This window comes from Ammospiza caudacuta, chromosome 2 (genome assembly GCF_027887145.1).
Source record: "Ammospiza caudacuta isolate bAmmCau1 chromosome 2, bAmmCau1.pri, whole genome shotgun sequence".
NCBI classification, from domain to species: Eukaryota; Metazoa; Chordata; class Aves; order Passeriformes; family Passerellidae; genus Ammospiza; species Ammospiza caudacuta.
In genome coordinates this window covers 50,454,911-50,475,424 of record NC_080594.1, presented here as the reverse complement: position 1 = coordinate 50,475,424, position 20,514 = coordinate 50,454,911, and the positions used below count along the sequence as shown (strand labels likewise).

The 20,514-nt window shown below is 38.3% G+C and overlaps 1 protein-coding gene across 1 annotated transcript in view; it reads right to left on the bottom strand.

Moving 5' to 3' along the window:
• Positions 1 to 19,314, bottom strand: part of NUP58 (nucleoporin 58) — a 35,953-nt gene extending 16,639 nt beyond the window's left edge. The window contains exons 1-12 of the mRNA XM_058824861.1: positions 19,141 to 19,314; positions 15,422 to 15,561; positions 14,067 to 14,105; positions 12,536 to 12,688; positions 11,368 to 11,502; positions 10,760 to 10,870; positions 8,022 to 8,046; positions 7,518 to 7,583; positions 6,721 to 6,895; positions 5,367 to 5,446; positions 4,618 to 4,736; positions 2,393 to 2,475 (exon numbers count right to left, since the gene is read on the bottom strand). Of these exons, the coding sequence (XP_058680844.1) occupies positions 2,393 to 2,475; positions 4,618 to 4,736; positions 5,367 to 5,446; positions 6,721 to 6,895; positions 7,518 to 7,583; positions 8,022 to 8,046; positions 10,760 to 10,870; positions 11,368 to 11,502; positions 12,536 to 12,688; positions 14,067 to 14,105; positions 15,422 to 15,561; positions 19,141 to 19,253 (1,239 nt within the window). The 5' untranslated portion in view covers positions 19,254 to 19,314. The remainder of the gene's footprint in view (positions 1 to 2,392; positions 2,476 to 4,617; positions 4,737 to 5,366; positions 5,447 to 6,720; positions 6,896 to 7,517; positions 7,584 to 8,021; positions 8,047 to 10,759; positions 10,871 to 11,367; positions 11,503 to 12,535; positions 12,689 to 14,066; positions 14,106 to 15,421; positions 15,562 to 19,140) is intronic.
• Between the last annotated feature and the right edge of the window lie 1,200 nt (positions 19,315 to 20,514).

The window sequence follows — 20,514 nt, the reverse complement described above, 5'->3', positions numbered from 1 at the left end:
TGCTACCTTTCCACCATGGAGTCTGCTTTTGCTCCCTATCACCTTCACCTGTGTTTCTTTCCTTCCTTTCGCTCTTGCATTTCTTCTTACCAAAGAGCTAAGTTTTTGAATTCACTCTTGTTTCTGATGCATTTCATTAGCAATGTAACACAGAGCAAATGCAACAGATCATTCTGCCTTAGGGTAACAGGAAGCCCACATCTCTTGTGCCATGACGCCACATCCTCCCTTGCCTCTGCCCTTTCCCCCCCTCGAAACTCCACCACCTTCTGTGGCAATAGCCCAGCTTGGCTTGTTCATCATGAACAATTTCTGTCTGTCATAGATGAGGAAACTACAGGTATCTTGCATAACAAAAATGGAATAAAAATCTTTAACTAGATAACTGCTAATTATTTCCATTTTACAACAGGAAATCTTTAAATGAAATTGATTTATTAAAGGACAACAGTTTCCAGTTTATAGAAGGCATACTATGGTCCTGTGCTCCTGGCTAAGCATATGCTTGTTTCCTCAAAGAGGAGTTTGCAGTCCAAAAATTCTCACTCCGGATTTGAACCCCCGTAATTCCAGATCAACCAGCAACAGCAGGAACCACACAAAGAATGCCCCCATTATCACATTAGAAGTGCTGTCTTTGGAGAGAAAAGACAATTGTAAAATTCTGATGGAATTTAATACAATAGCATACTGACTGCCCTAAGAGGTGACAAAATCCATTAGAAATCCTAAAGCAGTTTTTAAGGCTATACTATGCTGAATGATTTAATAATATTACCTACTCAAACTGTGCCCAAGCACACTTACTTTTCATCAGGCAAAGAAATGAACTATTATCACAGCTCTGCCTTCCACAAACCATATCATAACCATCAGGTTAGGCAGAGACCAGTTTCAAAACTGCTCTCCCCTTCTAGCATCTTGTAGCTGAGAAACTAAAACAGATGGTTATAATGACAGATTCACTTAAGCAGTATGCATCTTTCTGCTTTTGAAGCTCTATTTATAAAATGCCTTCCAAAATACCAGCATCCATATTCACCCACTAGATTAAATCTCAAAAAAAATTTCCCAGAAGAAAAATCTTCAAACCACCACCTTAATTTCAGGCAATAGAATTCTACTCTAAACTAAAGTCTTTCCTGTTCAGTCACACTGACAAGTACTGAAGATGCTATGGCTTACATCTGCACACTAATCCAGCTGTTCATATGTATCATCACAAAGACCACTGCACAAACTCAGGCTACACTCAGATCTCAGAAGCCATGAGCCCTGAAAACATTTGGGAAACCTTTTGTGTAATTCTGCTGAAAATATGGATGAACTGATGCATTCTACACCTGGCAGCAAAACTGAAGGAATTAAGAGCAGCACAAATACCTGCTGGCAGGTATTTGTAAACCAGTGAGTATCTATGCTGACAGAAGCAATGCAATGAATCAAGATCATACAAGATCCTCAGTATTTCTGAACTTTATTCAGAAAAAGTAAAAAATTTCAGATGTTTAGCGAACTAGCAATGCAGCGCAGAAGAAGCTCAGAGAAGGAAACCAGAAGAAGTTTTAACAGAGCTATTTCCATTAAGAAAGTCACTTAGCAGAAACAAATTCAAACATTTGTACTCTCCTTCAAGTTGGTTTGTTTTGGTTTGGTTTTTTGTAGCCAGGAAGGATTCTGATGGTTTCAAGAAAAATCATGGATTGAAAGGATTGGAGGACAGTGACATTTTGTGAACATATGCAGAACAGTAAATGGGAAAATGGAAATGGAATGAGCCCTAGTCTGTGATGGAAAAAACAGGCCTAATTAGGACCTTTGATATCTAACCTTTGATACTTTTATTTTTCTTTCTACAAATACTACTTACCCTGAAAGCCAGGTTTAAAAACAATAAATGAACAGCACACAACTTTCTAACCAACACTCTTTGATATGCTGAAAAATCTTACATATGGAAAGTCACTTTTTTTTTCTCCTGTTATCTATTTGAGCAAGAGCAGATTTAGATCATCTTTGCTTGAGATCAAGAGGTCATTGGGCAAAAATCAAAACATACAAGCATGATTTTGAAAACAGACATTTTAAAAATCAACAATTAGAAGGAAAGGAGTTAAATGAAAAACATTTTGTAACACAAATGATTGTGGTCAGTTGCTGTCATCCCAATTAGTAAATACTTTATATGCAACTTCAGCTGAACAAAAGCTAGTTTTTAATCAAAGCACTTCTCCAGGACAGTTTGAAAATTTTTAAAAGCAGTCAATTTAACATAAGGACAAAAAAAAACCCCAAAAACAAAACCACCAAACAAACAAACCCAAAACAAAACCACCTGAAGATGACCCTTTACAGGCATACAGGAAATACACAGGAACACATCAAAACATACCTTTACATTTTCATGTATTGACTGAAGTTGTGCAGCTAAAGCTACAAATGTTTGATAGATTTTCTGCATAGCCATAGACAAATCTGTAAGATGCACATAAAATATTGGTAAGTAACAATCTCATTATCAGAAGAAAAGATTTAGTGTTTGTACCAAAGTAAGGAAATCACCTAAAACCCATACAGCACACAAAACACAATTTCATGAAATGAGATTTGAGCAAGAAATTGGGTGCCACAAATTATCCCAAGGATTTGGATAATTGATTTAAAATAATTAATAAATGTTAATTAATTAATTATAATTAATAACTTTCCGACAGGGCTTCCAACTTTATTTTGAAAGGTACCGTTTTCTCAGATTTATTTTTATATATATGGTAAAAAGCTTCCTATGACTCCATTATATAGAAAAAGTAACATTTAAACTAATTGTAACCTAATTACATAGGAACATTATTTACCTCACTGGCTTTTACCTAGATACATTAAATCAGATTTGCTTGCCTTTGTATATATTTTCCACTCTTTCTGACTTAAAACATACTTAAGTGTTCAGTTGATTTTGTCAGAAGTAGTAGAATGAAAGCTTTATTTACATTTTAAAGACATAATTAATAAGCATCACAGGATCTCTTAATCTGGCTCTACCAACGAGGATATCATAATCAGAGAAAGACCAACAGGGAGCTTCTTGCCTTTTATTTGGGATATTCTATTTCCCACAGAGATACAAAAGTATTTTCAGGGCACTGACCCAACACTAAGGCAAAACCTTAGCACCAAAGGGAAAATCTCAAGGATTTTGGCAGAATGAGGTATCTGCTCACAAAAAAATGCTGTTCTCATAGAAGCACTGAAACAATGTACCGAAGTGGAGGACATAAAAGTACTGAAGTTGTTCTTTCATTGTGAAAAGATCAGCTACTATGTTTCCTCTGAATGATACACATAGCCTGAACACAAATATATTTAGATATATGTACACTGAAATGCATATAGTAGCTATCAAGTTCTTGAAGATGTATAGATCTAGAAATGATTCTTGAACTGAAAATGTTTGCCTGTCCATAGAGGAATTTCACCCTTGAAAAACAGGAAAGCTGTAGAATCAATTCATGCCAGCCCACAGGGTTGTGGAAGCAGCAGTATCTAGGAAGACTGGTCACAAGTTTCAAATTGGTCTGGAGGCAATTTGCTGGTACTGACACTACAAGATATTGCAAAATTTTCAGGACATCGAGTCATGGAAATCTGCATGGCAAATGAAGTTTTTTTCTGTATGATAACAGCTACATATGCAATAGTGTTGACTAGATCACCAGGTACTGCTGACAATATGCTCAAACTGACACAACAGATTGAACCTTGCCTACACAAGCAAGGAACCTTTTGGTTATAGCAGAAACTGGTGAAAACCTCAGGAAAACCTGTGAAGGTGTCCTTCTCATTCTTGATGGAGAAGACGGTCACACAAAGATAGAGAACCCTCAAGATTCAGCAGATCTTTTACTATGGAAGCTAGATCTAGACAGTCCTCTTGCTTTTTGACATATAAAGTCCATATAAAATTTGTGCACCATTCTGTGTTGGCAAGATGTTCAAGTAGCACTTAGCACAAAAAGACAAGCACTTGAAAACATTACTTATTGCAGGACCTGTATCTAAAATGGTCCAGAATATAAAGCTGTCTATGACCACAGGAATGGTAAACAACTAGAAGACTACTGCCCAGAGGTCAGCATTCTTTGACCAGAGAGATTTTCTCAAGATTGAATGATGTGGCAGCAAACAAAATACAATGTTCTCAGTTGTTCAGAATTGACAGCAAAACCAACAGGCTGCAAACTAAGGAAAAGTTCTCATTTTGATCTGGTGCTGACAGACCAGGCACCCACATTTGTCTGGCCAGAAGGCCAGTGCAAAATAGAAGGTGCCAGACATCAGCTAGATGGTGAAGGGAGATGCAGATGTAAAAACAAACAAGGCTTAAAAATCGCAACTCAGTAAATGGATCCATGTTAAATAGCTCAAGAACCCTTATGAATGGAACTTTTAATTCCAAATCTTTACCTTGAACAACTACAGAATTCATCTGAACAATAATTTGTTCAGTACATTAAATGAGAAAACCCAACAACGAAAGAGGGGAAAGTTTAATTACTAAGTTATAATGATAAGTTGCTAAATTCTTTGTGTACAAAAGATTAGAAGTGAAACATTTACCTTGTGGAGTTATGTGTGAATTATTTGCTTGAGTAGCAAGATGATTTTCCAGTTCTTCAATTTGTTGCCTGTACTGCTGCAGCTGTACTTCAAACTGTTCGACCAAGATTCTGAAGTAGCTAGATAGGTAATACAGTGAAATTGCATGATTAAACTTTACTAATTTGTCTGAAATTTTTTACCTGATCTCTGTTAGCCGCCAATTTTTGTTCAATTAATTGCAGTTAGGTTGTATGACATTGTTGATGTCACTCTACAATCGCAACAAGAGTGAAGGGTATTTTTCATGTTGAAGACACAAAGATAATTTAAGTGAAGAAATAAAACACCAATTCTATGAAGCATTCCGTACACATGTTACAAAAAGCAAGGGAAAAAAATCCTATTATGAAGTTCATAGAATCTTTAAACAGTTGGGTTGGACTAGATGACCTTGAAAGGTCCCTTCCAAATCCCCTGCCATAAGAAAGGACATCCTGACCTTGAATGCTTCCGGGGACAGGGCATCCAATATGTCACTGGGCAACTTTTTCCACTTTTACCACGCTCATCGAAAAAGTTTCTTCCTTGAGTCTGCCTGCTTCAGTTTAAAATCATTGTCCCCGTCATAATAGGCCCTACTAAAAATTCTGTCCCTGCTTTTTGTACAAGTCCATGTTAAGTACTGAAAGGCTCCAATAAGGTATCCTCAATTTTCCTCTTCTTCAAGTTGTATTATCGACTATTTTCTACGAGTAACAGTAACTTACTCTGCTGGGGCTGTATTTTCATGCTGAAGACCAGGAGGAGTTTTCTGTGTTCGCAATGCTATTTCCGCATTCTTTAGCTCCTAAATAAACACGAGAAAATTAATAAAATATAAGCTTCTGCACAAAGTGTTCAATAATAAAAATGTTAGGACTCTACTCTTCACTCACATAAAGTATTTTCTTCATGCATTTAACACTGTGATAAAATTTGATCAGAATTTATCCAAAGAACTGACTATCAGAAAGTTGGAGAACTGCAAATACCAACAAAAGTTTGGGGACAGAACAAAAGACAGCACATACTGAAAGCACATTAAGTGCTCAGAAGTTGAGAAAATACTACAGTAAACTGTCAGAGACAATTTTTTTAATTTTACTTCAGAAATATTGTAATTATTGAGGGGTAAAGGGGGAAAAAAGCAATAGTCAAGTACAAGGAATAACACACCTAAAAGAGAAAAAATAGGAAAAAAAGGGTTATTTTGACTTTTTAAAAAAACATAAATCACGTTAGAAAAATGCCTCTCTATGGAAATTATAATGTTATACATTATAATTACAGTATACACTTCTGCTTAATACTTCCCAATAATTTTACCATTAAGAATTTCTCAGTGCCTGGTTCTGTGACTACACTCAACTGAATTATGTACAGAAATATAAAAATATCATTAACTAGCTTTTGTTTTCATAGAAAACTGTTGAAAAGGGGCAACTATAGAATACAGAAAAACATCAAATTTTTGACTTGAGAATAAATTATCACTTATTTACATGCTAGTTGAAACAAAGGTGGTAGAGAACTTGAAAAGCATCTGCATCAGAACTTGAGATCAAACTGTCTGCACAGTTCAGACACAGATTGGTGGACAGATATGTGACTTAAGTTCCCTAAATGAATAGTAGTGCTTATCAAGAAATTTTGGTCCCTAAAACATTATAGGGTAATCTGTTTTTTTTTTCCCTCCAAAGCCATCAGAAGAACGTGTCTTTGTATTTTTGCTGCTCCAGAGTCTATCATGTTGTTACAAATGTGTCTTCACTAGCAGCTGAATGTACTACTAAAATTGAACTAAAGCGCACACACATTCCTGTCTATCGCCTTCGCTATGTAGGACTGCTTTCCTGAATAGAAGTCATTTTACTGCTGTTGTACTTATCTAAAAATACTGACAGCACAAATTTCAGTTTCCCCCAGTAACTTCAAAGAGATCAGAAGTGATTCAATTTTTCATTCTGTTTACAGCTGTTTAGTGGGGACACATGTTAACTTGACTGATAAAAAAGGCTAGCTATTCTATATGAAATAATCAGCATAAAAACTCTACATAACAAAGGTTATATTCAATTATACCTGTGCAGTTTCAACTTTCAGCTTGTCAATATTAAGAATGTTTCTCTGTAGCCCACTGGCAACTACAGAGAGAAGCTGTTTCAAAGCTTTAATGTCTTCTTGAACTTTAAGCATCGCTTTAGAGGACATTCTACTAATTTCTTCCTGAACTTGTTTTTGTTCTTTCACAAATTTCCTGGGGAAGGTAAAAAAACAGGGGTGGGGAGGAAAGAAACATTAGATAATGAACCTGAAGTACCCATGTGTTTACCTCTTGTTCACATTATTTAAATAGCTATTAAATTTATTTTTCCAAAACCAAGTACTGAACAGTAAAATTACCATAGGGCATAGTACTAACTCCTAGCATGCTAATACTGTAAATAACCGAACGAAAACAAAAGCAATCCCCCTTCCCCAAATTCCTCAATTTTAAATAGCAAGTGTTTAAAAATGTTACATTGACCCCGACAAACTAAGATATACAGAACATTTTATATATACAGTAATACATGAGCATCTGTGTAAAAGCAATTGTCACTTTGAACTCACAAATACAAGGCATGCAGCCCAGTCTACAAACCATTTCCTTCCTGCCCAAGAGAAGACACTTATAATTCTCTATTCCATACAAGATCCAAGATGCACATGCAATACGGATATAAGGTTCAATGCTCACTATGCATGTGCAACAGGCTTAATACTCTGAGAAAAATGTAGGCTTCATGCAGCCTGCAGGAACATGTTCTTGTCACAGAGCATCAACAGTATACGATACTTTTGCTAAACAACCATCATAAATAAAAACCACTACTCACTGTAAATTTTCTACATCTTGACATATAACTGGAGGTAGATTTTCATCCTTCAGCGCTTTGCTATCTCTACGAGAGACAATGAATGTTTAGGTGGTCCTTCAATACTGCCAAACATTTTTACATGTCTAGTAAATATCACTGAACATTCAGGTGAGTGATTACAGAGTTTTGCACTCATTGCATGAATATTGCAACTAGGAGTGACTTGGATTAACAAACACAGATCCTATGCCAGGGTTCAAGCATGTGGTGTGAGAACTTGGCAAGTTTGCAGAAACCACATTTCGGATCAGATGATCGGTCTATGGCAGATGCCAGATATGCTGTAGGTATTGCATTTGAAGGAAGAATTGCTTAAAATCATGACCAAACATTACTAAATTACCTATATGGCAAATGTTGGTTATGCAGATATTTTTTCAATATCAAACCAGCAAAAAAGTGAAAATATTTGTTTAGTTTTTTCTATTACAACATGGAACATAAAGAAAATCTGACACTTACTCTGGCCTTGTTCCTGTTTTGTCACCTAGAAGATAAAAACTGTAGGTCATAAATAAAGCTTTGAAGAACAAACAAAAGAATCTTAATGAGATTTTAAGGAAGAACTAATGACTACAATCTACTTGATTTCTCATGATAAGTGGAACAGACTAGGCTAGCTGTAAGAAAAAATGGGTTTTAATTTACAACCCCTTCAGAGGTAACTATATTTTCAGGAACAATGGCTCAACAATTGAAGTGCTAACTTCCTGTCACTCAGAGTAACAACCTCTTGTGTCACTACACAATTCACTACAAACACATCAACAACTACAGTTGCATAAGAAACCTGTTCTGCTTATGCAACCTCAACTCACTTTGACCTGAACCCACAAAACATTCAAGTGTTTAAATTCAGCAATGGCAGACTCCTCTCAGATATGAAGGAAATGAACACTTGCCCACTGAGCTTCGTCAAAGAATTCTGCTATTGCATTAATTCCAGAAGTGAGTGAGATTTTACAGAACTGAAAATACTACGGCTTACCTGCCACCTACACTATAAACTGCACATCTGTGGATCAAGATGCCAAATGCCTCTGAGTGACAGAACAGAGCTGAAAACAGCATCATGCATAACAGGGCACAACTATTTCTAGTTATGGCTGTGGCAGTAATTGCATTCCATCCCACAGCAGTCTGCTAGGAAGAGCACTCACTCAGCCCAAGAAAAGGGCTTCACCTTCTTCAGCTGAATCTAATTCACATCCTGTCAGAGCCACAAAGGCAGAAAGCAGCTACACAGCTAATGCTAGTACCACAGACATTTGAAGCCGCACAAGTCAGTGCTCCTGCCAGCAGAAAGTATTACTTTTAGAAGCAACATCTATTTAAACTGTTGGTGGACCGTCACCCAGGACTTTAGACTGATTGCACTCACAAAAATTCCCTATGGCTTCTACTAACGGGAAAAAAAATATCTACACAAAATTAGAGGGGAAAAAAACATGATGGACATACACCAGAATTTAAGACTTCATCTAAATGATAATCTAAAAAATAGGCAGAAAGCTATGCACACTTTACTTTTGTACTCCAGACACTTCTTTCTATTGAAGTTGTTGCTGTATGTCACAATACTTACAAGACACAAATTTGACATCAGATTTTGCTACTTTCTAGGCAAGTAAGTGCTTCAGATTTTACTTTTTTTAACATTCTCTTAGCAATACAAGAAGAAAATATGAATTAGAATAGGTTTTTATTCCCTGCAGCCATATTTTAAAGAAATACTAGATGATCAGAAGCAAAAACTTTTATTACCAGTTCTAAAAGAGAGAACACAGGCTAGTGCTGGGATTGCTAGGGCACTTTTCTTTCATAGCCATATCACCCCCTTCCTTTCCTTCACGAGCAAAGGGCAAATAAAACCCTCAAAACCATGGTGCCACCACTCTCAAATCTTAATGCAGTTCCTCATATAGTAGTACAAACTGAAATGACAGAACTAAGTAGCAGCACACAGGTAGGGATATTCATAAAGGCTGCTTAAGCTAGCACTAGCCTTTAAGGGAAACCCTTCTGAATTAAAATCTCAAAAAAAGTCTCCTTTGACATTTCCCACTGCTTAGCTAAGGGATCTCTGCTCATCCTGACAGCAACAGTCCAACTCAGCAGTTCCACTATACAACATACAGGGGAATGTAGGTTACTCATTTAAGTTTCCATCCTAACAGGTGAACTAAACAACACTATTATCAAAGTAGATTTTCACCCTCTGGCTCTCTGGTCCTTATTTTATGATATTTGTATGCTATGGAAGTATTGTGATATCCAAATATTATAGTAATGGAAATCCCCTAAGTGTCAGGGCCTTTTCATTACCCCAAGTTTCAGTAATAAATTCTAAAAACAATCAACATCATCCAGAGTATTCCAGTTTTGACAGTCAATATGTCCTCTCTTTTACAAGTAAAAACACTCTCTCCATGAATTATGCTACTCTCTAAGCTGGTTTCATGGAGCTTATGTATTTTCTTCTCATTTAACTGTTGGCATACCTAATTCAAAATTTCAGTCCTGAATGAAATAAAGAGATTAAATCAACAGATTCCCCAGTAGAAGCAAGGCAAATTAACAAGAGTCCATATGTCAATGCTCAACATTCCCTTACTTAAGTACTTTAAAGCTATCACAGAAGTAAAGATTTTATAACTGCTTTTAACAACCTGACAGAACATCTCATATATAACTACACACTACCAGAAACAGTTTGGAAGAGTAACATCTAAAATTAGGACACTTTAGTTGTGCAGGCTTTCAAAAGAAACAAACAAGTTTAAGATCTGTTACAGCTGGACAACAGCAATTTCAGCCCAGTGCTCTTCATACTTGTAACACACTACTTAAACATAGCTCTGCTCCTCCCTCTAGTGACAATCTGACACAGAGCAGAAACCTGTGATGGGATCTCTGCAAGCAGCTCTGAGTCTTCACTCCCAAGAAGCTCAAGGATTTACATCCTGGTTCTCAAGCTTATATATATTTTAAATTAATAATTAGTATTACATTGCATTTGCAAACACAATCTTGTTCTTCTGTACAAACACAATATCTAAGAATGAAATCAACTGAAATGCCTTTGAAAGAGCGAAGTTAAAGTTGTCAACTTTAATCCCACATTCCTAACCCAATAAAAGTCTTTGCTGCAGTGTTCTGATAATCATCTCAATTTAAAAAATGTTTTAAAACAAACTTACTCTTTTTGTCTGAAGAACTGCTAAAATCAATGCCACCAAGCCCTTCACTGGCAGTAGTTGAAGGAGCTGCAGTTGTCCCCAGAGACAAACCCAAAGCATTCTGCCCAAGTCCTACAAAAAATCCAAACAGTATTTTCACCTTTTGCAGTGTTATCAAGACTACAACAACAGCACAAATTCTTCCTCTAGAGCTAAAAAAGGAAGCAATGAAATGACAGTGAAGTCTCTGACAACAACACTGACAGTGAAATATTTTATTCAGACCAACACACATCAAAAATAAAGAGCTTTCCATTTCTCCATAGATAGTCATGTATCATTGTTCTCTCCCCATACGTCATCAACTTCCTCGAGCCAATTATGGGAATGACAAAGATTCCCTTATATTTTCACTTTTGAAAAAGTGTTCAGTAAAAATTAATTTAAGAAAGGAGACAATTTTTTCAGTTTCATTTTTATTGTCTATGGATAGCAACACTGTTCTTAACACTGTTAAAAACTACACTTCCACAGTGTTAACACTTTGTATAAATGAAATCTTACATTGTACAATCACACAGTAAATGTCATTGTTTCGAGACAGGAGAAAAAACTAAAATAACTTTCACCTGTTGCTGCTGTGCTTGTATTCTGGAAGAGTGAACCTCCTAAGCCTGCTAAGGCTCCTCCTAAGGAAAGGCCTGTGGAAGCAGTTGTAGTTGGAGCAGTTGTGCCACCCAAATTTAATGTAAAGCCAGTAGTTCCTGTAGAGAAAAGAAACCAGATTAATGCAGACACTGCCTTCAAATACATCCATAGACAATCTAAAATAACTGAAAGGTCTGAACAGCAACAGCATCTTTATCATAATTGGATAATAAATGTTTTTATTTCCTGCAGAGTTTTCACACAAAGCCATAGCCTTTTGAATTACATGTTATTTTGCTTTGCAACATCATAACCCTAATTAGTCCATATTTACCTGCAACTATACAAAAATTGTGGCAGTCGCCCAGACCATTACAGATTCTAGAACCTAGGACAGAATTTATTTTACAGCATAACTGAACTAGTAAATGACAGTGATTTTTATATTAAAATGCTGAAATTTCATTGTTTTAACATTAAAATATTTACACAAGACACATGCTACAATAACATTTCCATGGTGGTTTGAGCTGCCTTCTGGAATACCAATTAAAAATTATTAGTAATAAACGGAAGAACTGAGTAGAGAAAGACCACAGGCATAAAGGGACAGTGAACAGAGGACACTGAGCTTGGAGAGGTGAGCTCAAATGCAGACTTCGAAAGTTAAGAAAAATAAGAGTCTCAATCATGCATGGTGCAGTTCAGCTGAGTTAAATATGATGACAGGAATGATAATATGAGAAGTAATTTAAAATGTTTAAAAACATTATTTCCAATGCTAGTTAACCATTTCAGGCCATTCCCAACAGGTAGGCATTTCCCAAATTTGCAGCTGCATAAGAAGGAAGCTTTCAATCTTTAGTGAGGTTAACAATAAGAAAAATAATTGTAAATGACAAATCAGCTCTTGCTACACCTCTAATGACTTGGATTATATGCTGTCTATAGCACTAGGTTCTCTGACCATAATTCTGTCTGTATTAGGGTACCCAAATTTAGAACTCGAGAAGTCAAATGAACCCCTTTATTCATGGACCACAAGATTACATAAATGATAGAAAAACAGATGTGGAACTGTTATACAATAAAGTTTTATTGTTAACAAGCAAACAAAAAATAGCCCCATACCCCTAAACATTTTCTTACCTGCTGCAGGAGTTGATGTGAGAGCAGATGATAATGACAGGCCACCCGCTGAGGTAGAAGTAACAGGTAAAGCAAATGGTGTGGCTGAACCTGCAGGTTTGCTGAAACCTAAACTAAAGCCTGTGGTAGCTGCTGATGTGGTGGCAGGTGTGCCTAGAAGAAATCCAAAACCAGTTATCACTCTTGAAACATTCTGTTTGAGAATGAAAGCTAAACTCACCACCTCTTCTGCATCTCACTTAACCAGCCTGAGTGAGACAGCACAACAGATCACTTGCATCAAGTAAAATATTCCCACAGAACTTTCTAATGAATTTCAGTGGTTTGCACAGGCATTTTTTGCTCCAGAAATCCTAGGGATCCAGTGGGCTTTAATTCTGGACTGGCAATTATACCTACTAGAATCCTAAAACTGTATTAAAAAAAACCTACTTCCACCAAAAGCATCTAGTAGATGACACAAACATTGGAAAATGGAGCTATAAACAATACTGCTCATAACACAGACTACAAATTCCCAATTAGACAGGCACACCAAAATGAATGCAAATGTTACTCCCTCAAAGCTTTTAAACATTTTTGAAGCAAAACAATTTCTAGTTCCTGCTGTTTTCATAGTAAGAACACATTTCACGTTCTAGAATCCCTATTACAAAGTAAAGGGGTGTGCACGTACATACTCAAACCACAACAGCAAACACATACTTTGTATTCTCAGTAACTGCTGTTTTGGATGACATAATTTCATCCAGCTAGTGAAAAGAATTAATGTTCATCTGCATAGTACTGATTTCCACATGACTATGTATCACACAGCCTCTCCTGGGTTAGCTGCTGCTTCTCCCTTCTGCCCTTTTGATTTCCTTCTTTATTCAACACTATTTTTACCTATTTATTCATAGTATGGCTTCCTAAGTTCTTTGACTGCATGGTGTCTTGTAGCACCTCCAACCTTAACATTAGTGATAACCAAACTCAGTTACTCCTCAGACCTCAGCTGCTGTTTAAAAAGAAAACAAAATCAAAACCAAGCTAACAGCAACCCATATACTCCTGTGCTTCTAATGACAACTACAAAATACTCACCACAGATGGATCAGAGAAACAAAAAATATTCTCAAAGTCTGTTCCCAGTTCTATCATCTTTATTTTTCTTAAAGAGATAATTACCAAACAAACATGTTCACACAGGATTCACTAGACCAAGAGATTCTGTATGAATAATTCTTTGGTAACAGATCTCCCTTTCCCTCTGCTGAAGGATGAAACTAATTAGGGGAACATAAATACAAAGTCCAACTTCTGACTGCCATTGTTGTACAAGAACTGAATCCTTTAACAAGTAAGAGTGCCCAGAACTTCAGGGCTCCATTCTGATTTACAGCCTTAACATTTGGGTTGCAAAGCCAACAGCAATTAGTTATGGGGGAATAAAGCTCACATTTGATCACTAGCTCCATACATTACAAGAAAGATTTAACTCTTGGGGATTTTTGTCTATGTAATATTAAAATCCAAATTAGGTCCTTACCTAATGTCAGTCCTGTAGCAATAGTTGTTGCTGTTCCTGCTTTAAGAATAAGAACAAATGAACAGGGTAAGAACAGAAATAGAAGGCCACAGAGAAGCTGTGACAGTAAAAAACATGAAACAAAATCCTGAACTAATGCAACATTATGAGACAGCTATTACACAAGTTCTTTTTCTGTAGTGCATTGAAAAATAATATACTAACACAGAAAACATTATGGGTAAACACCAGCAGCAGAAATTAAAGCGCAACTGATTTCAAAAAACGTAACTTGTCTTTGTAAGATGCTGCTAACAGTGAAGCTGATGTTAACACAGCAGTATATTATCTGAAATTTCAAAATTCTAGAAATTGTACCATGTATTTTTTTAGCCACATGGTAGTACATAACATCAGCATGCATACCAGCAGATTTACAGTACAATGAAAAGGATTTCAGAGTCTAAAATCCTTGTAAAATCCTGTCTTTGTTTAGGGTTTCTGGCCCACTTTAAAGAGACTATTCTGGATGCAGTGTTAGGCCACTTCATATTTTAAAAACCATTTGATTAGATTATCAAAAGAATCACTGAAATAAAATTACCCCAATGTAGCCAACCACAGTAATACAAGCTTTCAGTCTATTGCTGATTTTATTTTTAGTAGATTGGTCCTTAGAACTTTCCCCATCTATTCATATAAGCATACAAGAAGAAAAAGACCATTTTATCTAGCAATACTGCAGCAAAGTAAAATTTATTTTTATGTTTGCTTGACAGCTGAAAAAAACCCACCCTGTCAGGAAAGCTTTATAATTTTGTACTCCATTACTGCTATTACGAAGCTCTATGTTCACAGGCTGAATTAGAGACCTAAGAAAATATTCAATTTCTTCAGGTATATTGCATTAAATATCCCCAAACAACAAACTCAGAAATGTTCACTACTGTAGAATTACAAGTATTGCATTACAAATGCAAACAATCTCACCAAGTTTTAAACTACTTTTAAAATCTAAATATACCTCAATCTTAAGTCAATTCTGAGCATCCTGGATGAAAAGTTAAGATTTTTAAAATACACCAGGATTCAAACTACAAAACAATTTACACATGGCCCAGGAAGTTTTCTGGTAATTGCAGTCGTCTTTCTGCTGCACTGGTACCACTTAATTCTTAATGAATGATCTTTCAAACTACTCAAAGAAGCAGCTTTATAAAATTGTAATATTATTCTAATATAAAATGGTAGGTAATATTCTAAGCTACAGAACGACTGTAAAAGAGTAAACATTTTAGTATGACCCAGTTTGAGTAAATATCATTTATATCTTCACTGCTGAATCCAAAACTTGCAGTACAAGAATTCTTCTCTACCTGTACTGGTGCTTCCTAGTGTAAAGCCAGTGGTTGATTTTGATCCAAAAAGTCCACTCCCAAAACCCAATGAAGGAGCCGATGTAGTTGCCGTAGCAGTGGAAGAGCCCAGAGTTCCAAAATTAAGTCCTCCTGTTGAGCTATTACAAAATAAGACTATTAGCAGCAACTCTATTTCAAAATGAAAATGCTCCCCCCCCTTACATCAATTTCTTTCAGATGCCATCATTCACTTTCCCACAAACATCATTCATCACAAACGACCCAGCTGGGCAAGACAGAGTCCAAGCTCACTGCTACTGAACAGAAAGAAGGAGCCCATTCCCCCTTTCTTTCCACAGCTCTGTAACTCCCATTGCTCCCCTGGCAGTAACCCCAGCATTTGTTCAGCCAGTGCTGAGCTGATGGATCTTACTAGACCACTTAGAAATTTAAACTTTTCTCTGCCAGATATCTCATTCATTCTGCCTAATTGTTCTCTCCATGCTACTGAAAGGAGAGAACAAATGCTAGAGGAAGCACAGAGTTGATAACAAATCTGTATGATCTTTTCAAAGCAGGTTACATGTCCAGTTAGTTCTCTGACCAGAAACTTCAGTGTTGCTTTCTTTCATTCTTAAGTGATAAGCAGAGACACAGAATCATTCACATCAACACCACAGCTTCACCCTATCTTACTATCAAAACACACTGAAGCATGAATTAATTTTCTAGCCAAAATGCTATCCTTTTGCACAGATTCCAACCACATGCCCACTGTATTTTTTCAGACTGTCTACCTGTCAGAAAGTCATAGAAAATCAACTTCCAGATCTACTTTTACAAATGAAGGGGAAGAGAAAGAGCAGAGATAACCAGATCAGTCATCACTAGGAAAATGAAGGCATTAATACTTCTTTTGTGTGACTACACATTTTAAACTTCATGCCAAACAGAAAACAAGCTTTACAATTAGCTTGTTTAGCTGAACACAGGAGAATAATCACGGTTATCTCCAGCCAATGAAATTACAGCTACTAGCACCCAAATGAGGCTGTAGTTTTAAAAATTTTCTTCTTATTTGATGAAAGATCAGATGAATAATTTGATTCTGGTCTCATTTGTGAACCTTTTTAGAAACCAGGTTCAGTTTTCACAAACATTTTGCTTAAGTACAACAGCAACACTGAAATAAAATGCAATTTAGACTTCACCAAGGACTTTTATCTTTTAGATGTTCAGTATTCTCTCATTTCTCCCTTATCTCCTCTCTCTTTGTGTATGAGGGCAGCTGCTAAAATAACAAGTCAAAACACAAAAGTAAATCCAAAAGATACAATTAGCTCTTGAATTAGAACTTTTCAAGCTTTCAATAAAACTGCTCATGGCAAGCCCAGTTGTCTGCAAGTTCAGAACTAGGTGTGAGTTGTTTTTTAGGCAGCAATTTAGGAAGCAGAGTGGCCAAGAAGTTTAGAAGGACAAAGATGCACAATCTGTCGCACAGGATCCACAGCCTTTCAGCTGTCTTTACTCCCAAACTTTCAACATACCAAACTGCAGCACTATGACCTAACTACTTGGAAACTTAAACATAAAACACAGCGCTTCTCTCACTAGTCAAGAGCTTAGGTGTGTCATCTTTCCAGTAGATGACTCTTCTGTGAGAGGTTTTTGTGTTACAGCATTCCCATAGAAGAAAGCTAAGGTACAAGCTGTGATATTCGGCACTACAGGAGGACAAAAAAAAACCCAACCCAAACCAACACAAATAAAATGAAGTGGCCTTTTTTTCAAGGTAGAAAGAATCCAAAATGTAGGAACAAAGTAACCGCAGCACTCTCACCAGCAGGAGAAAGCATGGGTGGAAGAACACGAGGGAAGGTCAGGTCAGTGAAGTCAGGTCTGAACTCTAATTCTAGAACTAGAATGAAGCACTGCCCCTGGCTGAAGAACACAATAAGCAAAGAACAACTAAAAAGGAGTGCAAGTACCTGAAAGGCTGCTGGTGCAAAGAACGAATTAGATGGGCTTACATGTCACAGAGGCTTTCAGCCACCAGAATATACTCCTTGGTCATGTGACATTTATGCTTAGACCAGACAATGAAATTCATTTTCTCCCAACACCTGGAAATATCATTTTAGACCCAGCTCGGAAGAACAGTTTCTTCTTACAGTCTTAAGCACATTCTCAAGCAAATTATCTCAGAAGGATGCTCAAGAACCAGTAAGAAGGCCCCTTCCTCTATGGGATTCTTTGACCAACAGCCCTGAAGACTGGTCCTGCTTGTAAAAAATAAATAAATGAATAAAAATACAGAGCACCATACTGTTATTACTTAGCACGTATTAAACTTTTTTTAAGTGATAAAAAAAGCCAGCTGGAACATAAACAAAGCCCACCAAACAAAAACATTTAAGTTCAATACACAGTTTTTAAAAGCGCAGATCAACAAGACAAAAGAGTTTCTCTTTTTTCAGTACATTTAGAAGAATGGTTTTGAATTAACAAACAGTATTTTAACTTGCTCAGTTGAATCATAGGAAACCTACATTAAGAAGGCATAAAGCAAAAGAGGAAAAACTCTTTATCAAATCTACATAAGCTTTACTGTAGAAGTTAAAAAACCAAGCAAACAAAAAACCAAAAAAAAACCCAGAAAACCACCACGAGATAACTCAAAACCCCCAAACAACCCCCTTCCTCCAAAACCAAGCAGAAATAACACAACAAAGTCATCAATCTGTCACAACCACAACACTTACATTATTACAACAAACTCAGAAATCTTATTCCCCTCTCCTATGGGCTCCCAAAGAAGCAATACTGCCATTTAACCCAAGAATTAAATGCATGTCTTTCAGATCCAGATGTTCTGTTCTCTCCATCTCACAGTGCTATTTCCTGACAGTTCTAACAGGTATTTCCAAATGTTACACCTTTACACACAGGGATCAATTCTAAATACATTTGGGAAAGTCTCTGACACAACAACCTTGATCTTCAACAGAGGTACAACAGCAAGCAGGTCAGAATAAAGACCCTCTGCCAGTCCAGTTGTGTGCAAAGAAACAGAAAATGGGGAAAAAAAACCCCAAACCACTAACAAGAAAGACTTACCTATTATTCTGAGAAACCTAAACCATAACGCTTGGAGTACAGAGCCCGCCGTACATCACATGCACAAAGTTCTCCTTTTACTCCAAGATACTATACACCGAATAGAAGGTTATTTTTGTTAGAAAGTATTAGCTCGAACCTAACTTCTCAAACACATACAGAACATCTTTTGGACGCCGAACATGTGGGCCCTGGCATCAACCGTGCTCCACGCCGCGGACACAAACGCGGACTGACTTCTGAGAGAAACCTGGATGCACATCTGATTCACATCCTGCGTTCAGAGCGCCAGGCTGAACCGTAGAGGGACGCATCCAAAGCCAAAGCAAAGAACAATAAGAACAGCAACTCCCTTAATTATAAGCTGCTGAACAGATCTCTCTCTACAGGCGCAGAAGACAAGGCGAGGGAGGCCGGGGCAGACACGGCGCACCAAGGGCCCTGCGGCCGGGACTGCCGGAGCCCCGGGCCCGGGGCAATGCCTCGCTCACTCACACACGCACGGGCGGCCCCCGCCCCCCGGGGCCCGTGTTCAGGCTGGGCCCGGGCCCACGCGGCAGCCCCAGGCCGCAGGAGGCTGCAGGCACGGCCGAGCCGAGAGGAGCGGGGAGCCGCGTTACCTCGGCGTGGCGGTCCCGAAGGAAAAACCCCCGACTGCTGCTCCTCCTCCTCCTGCCCCGGCGGCCGCCGTGGAGCCCAGGGTGCCCGCGCCGAAGGAGAAGCCCGTAGACATGGCGGCGGCGGCGGGAGCGGCGGGAAGAGCCGGAGAGCGGGGCCGGGAGCCGGCGGCGAGGGCCGGGTCGCTGGGTGAGCGGGTCGGTGCTGCGGTCGCGGCCCCTCAGCCCCGCATGGCTCCCGCCGCCACCTGCGCAGCGAGCGGCGGCACCGAGCGCGCGGACGGACGCCGGCCACGCTGCCCTCCGCGCGCCCGCCGCGGTGCACCACGGGACGGTCCAGCGGCCCTTAAAGGGACAGCGACGGGCGGGAGCCGCGCTGGGAAAGAGCGCCGGGGCCGCCGCGTCCGCCTGCGCCCCGGCACCACCAGGGCGGCTGGACCGTGGCACAGATTGACATATAACAGGTTCCATCTCAACGGCAGGAAACACTGCGGGAGTGACCGAGCACTCACCAGGTTGCCCAAATAACTGGTCGTGGGGTATCTAATGATTTTTAAAGGCTGCCTGGACGTGGTATTGGGCAAGCGGCTCCCAGTGGCCCTCAAGCACGTGGAGGCTACCAAGCATCTCCAGGGACAATAGAAAGAACCATCTTCAGGAATATCCCCATGTGCGAGACTCACGGACTGAAGCAGGGGCCTGCGTGACCAGGGAATGGCTGGCTTCCCACACATCTACTGTCACCCCATTGTTAGGAAAATTAATCCAAAATGCCAGTGGTTTATTTCAAAAAAGGAGACAGAGGAGTCCTGTAATTTTATTAGAATAAAGGGAAAGGCTGTGGGGCATTTCCCGTGGGGGTCTCTAAAATTGTTAGGGAACACAGCCCCCTTTTATGCCAAGTTCCCAATCACCCACTTCTTTTTCCCAACTGGCTGAGATACTCAGAAGGAACAGACTTCCCAAGACACTTACTGTGAAAAACACCAATCACTTATTTTTTTTAATTTTAAAAGTTTAATGATAATAAAATGGTTATAAAAATAGCAATATAATTAGAGTAATAATAATTTGGACAATTTGGGTTAGGACACTATTAGACAACAGAAACAAAGAGTTATGGATGTCTGGGTACCTTTTTCTGGGCAACATAAGCCTGAAAAAGGGAGACGTTAACAGAGGATTAACTCTTAAAAACAATAGCCTGTTGCATATTCATACATCTCATACACGATGCACAATTTCCATTCAAACAAAGGATTCTGTCTGGTCATAATCAACTTCTTCCTCTTAATCCTCATGGCGTTGTCATGGCTGAACGAGGTGGGGAGAAGTTAATTTCTTCTGATAAGAGAGCAATACTCTTTCTCTGAAAGA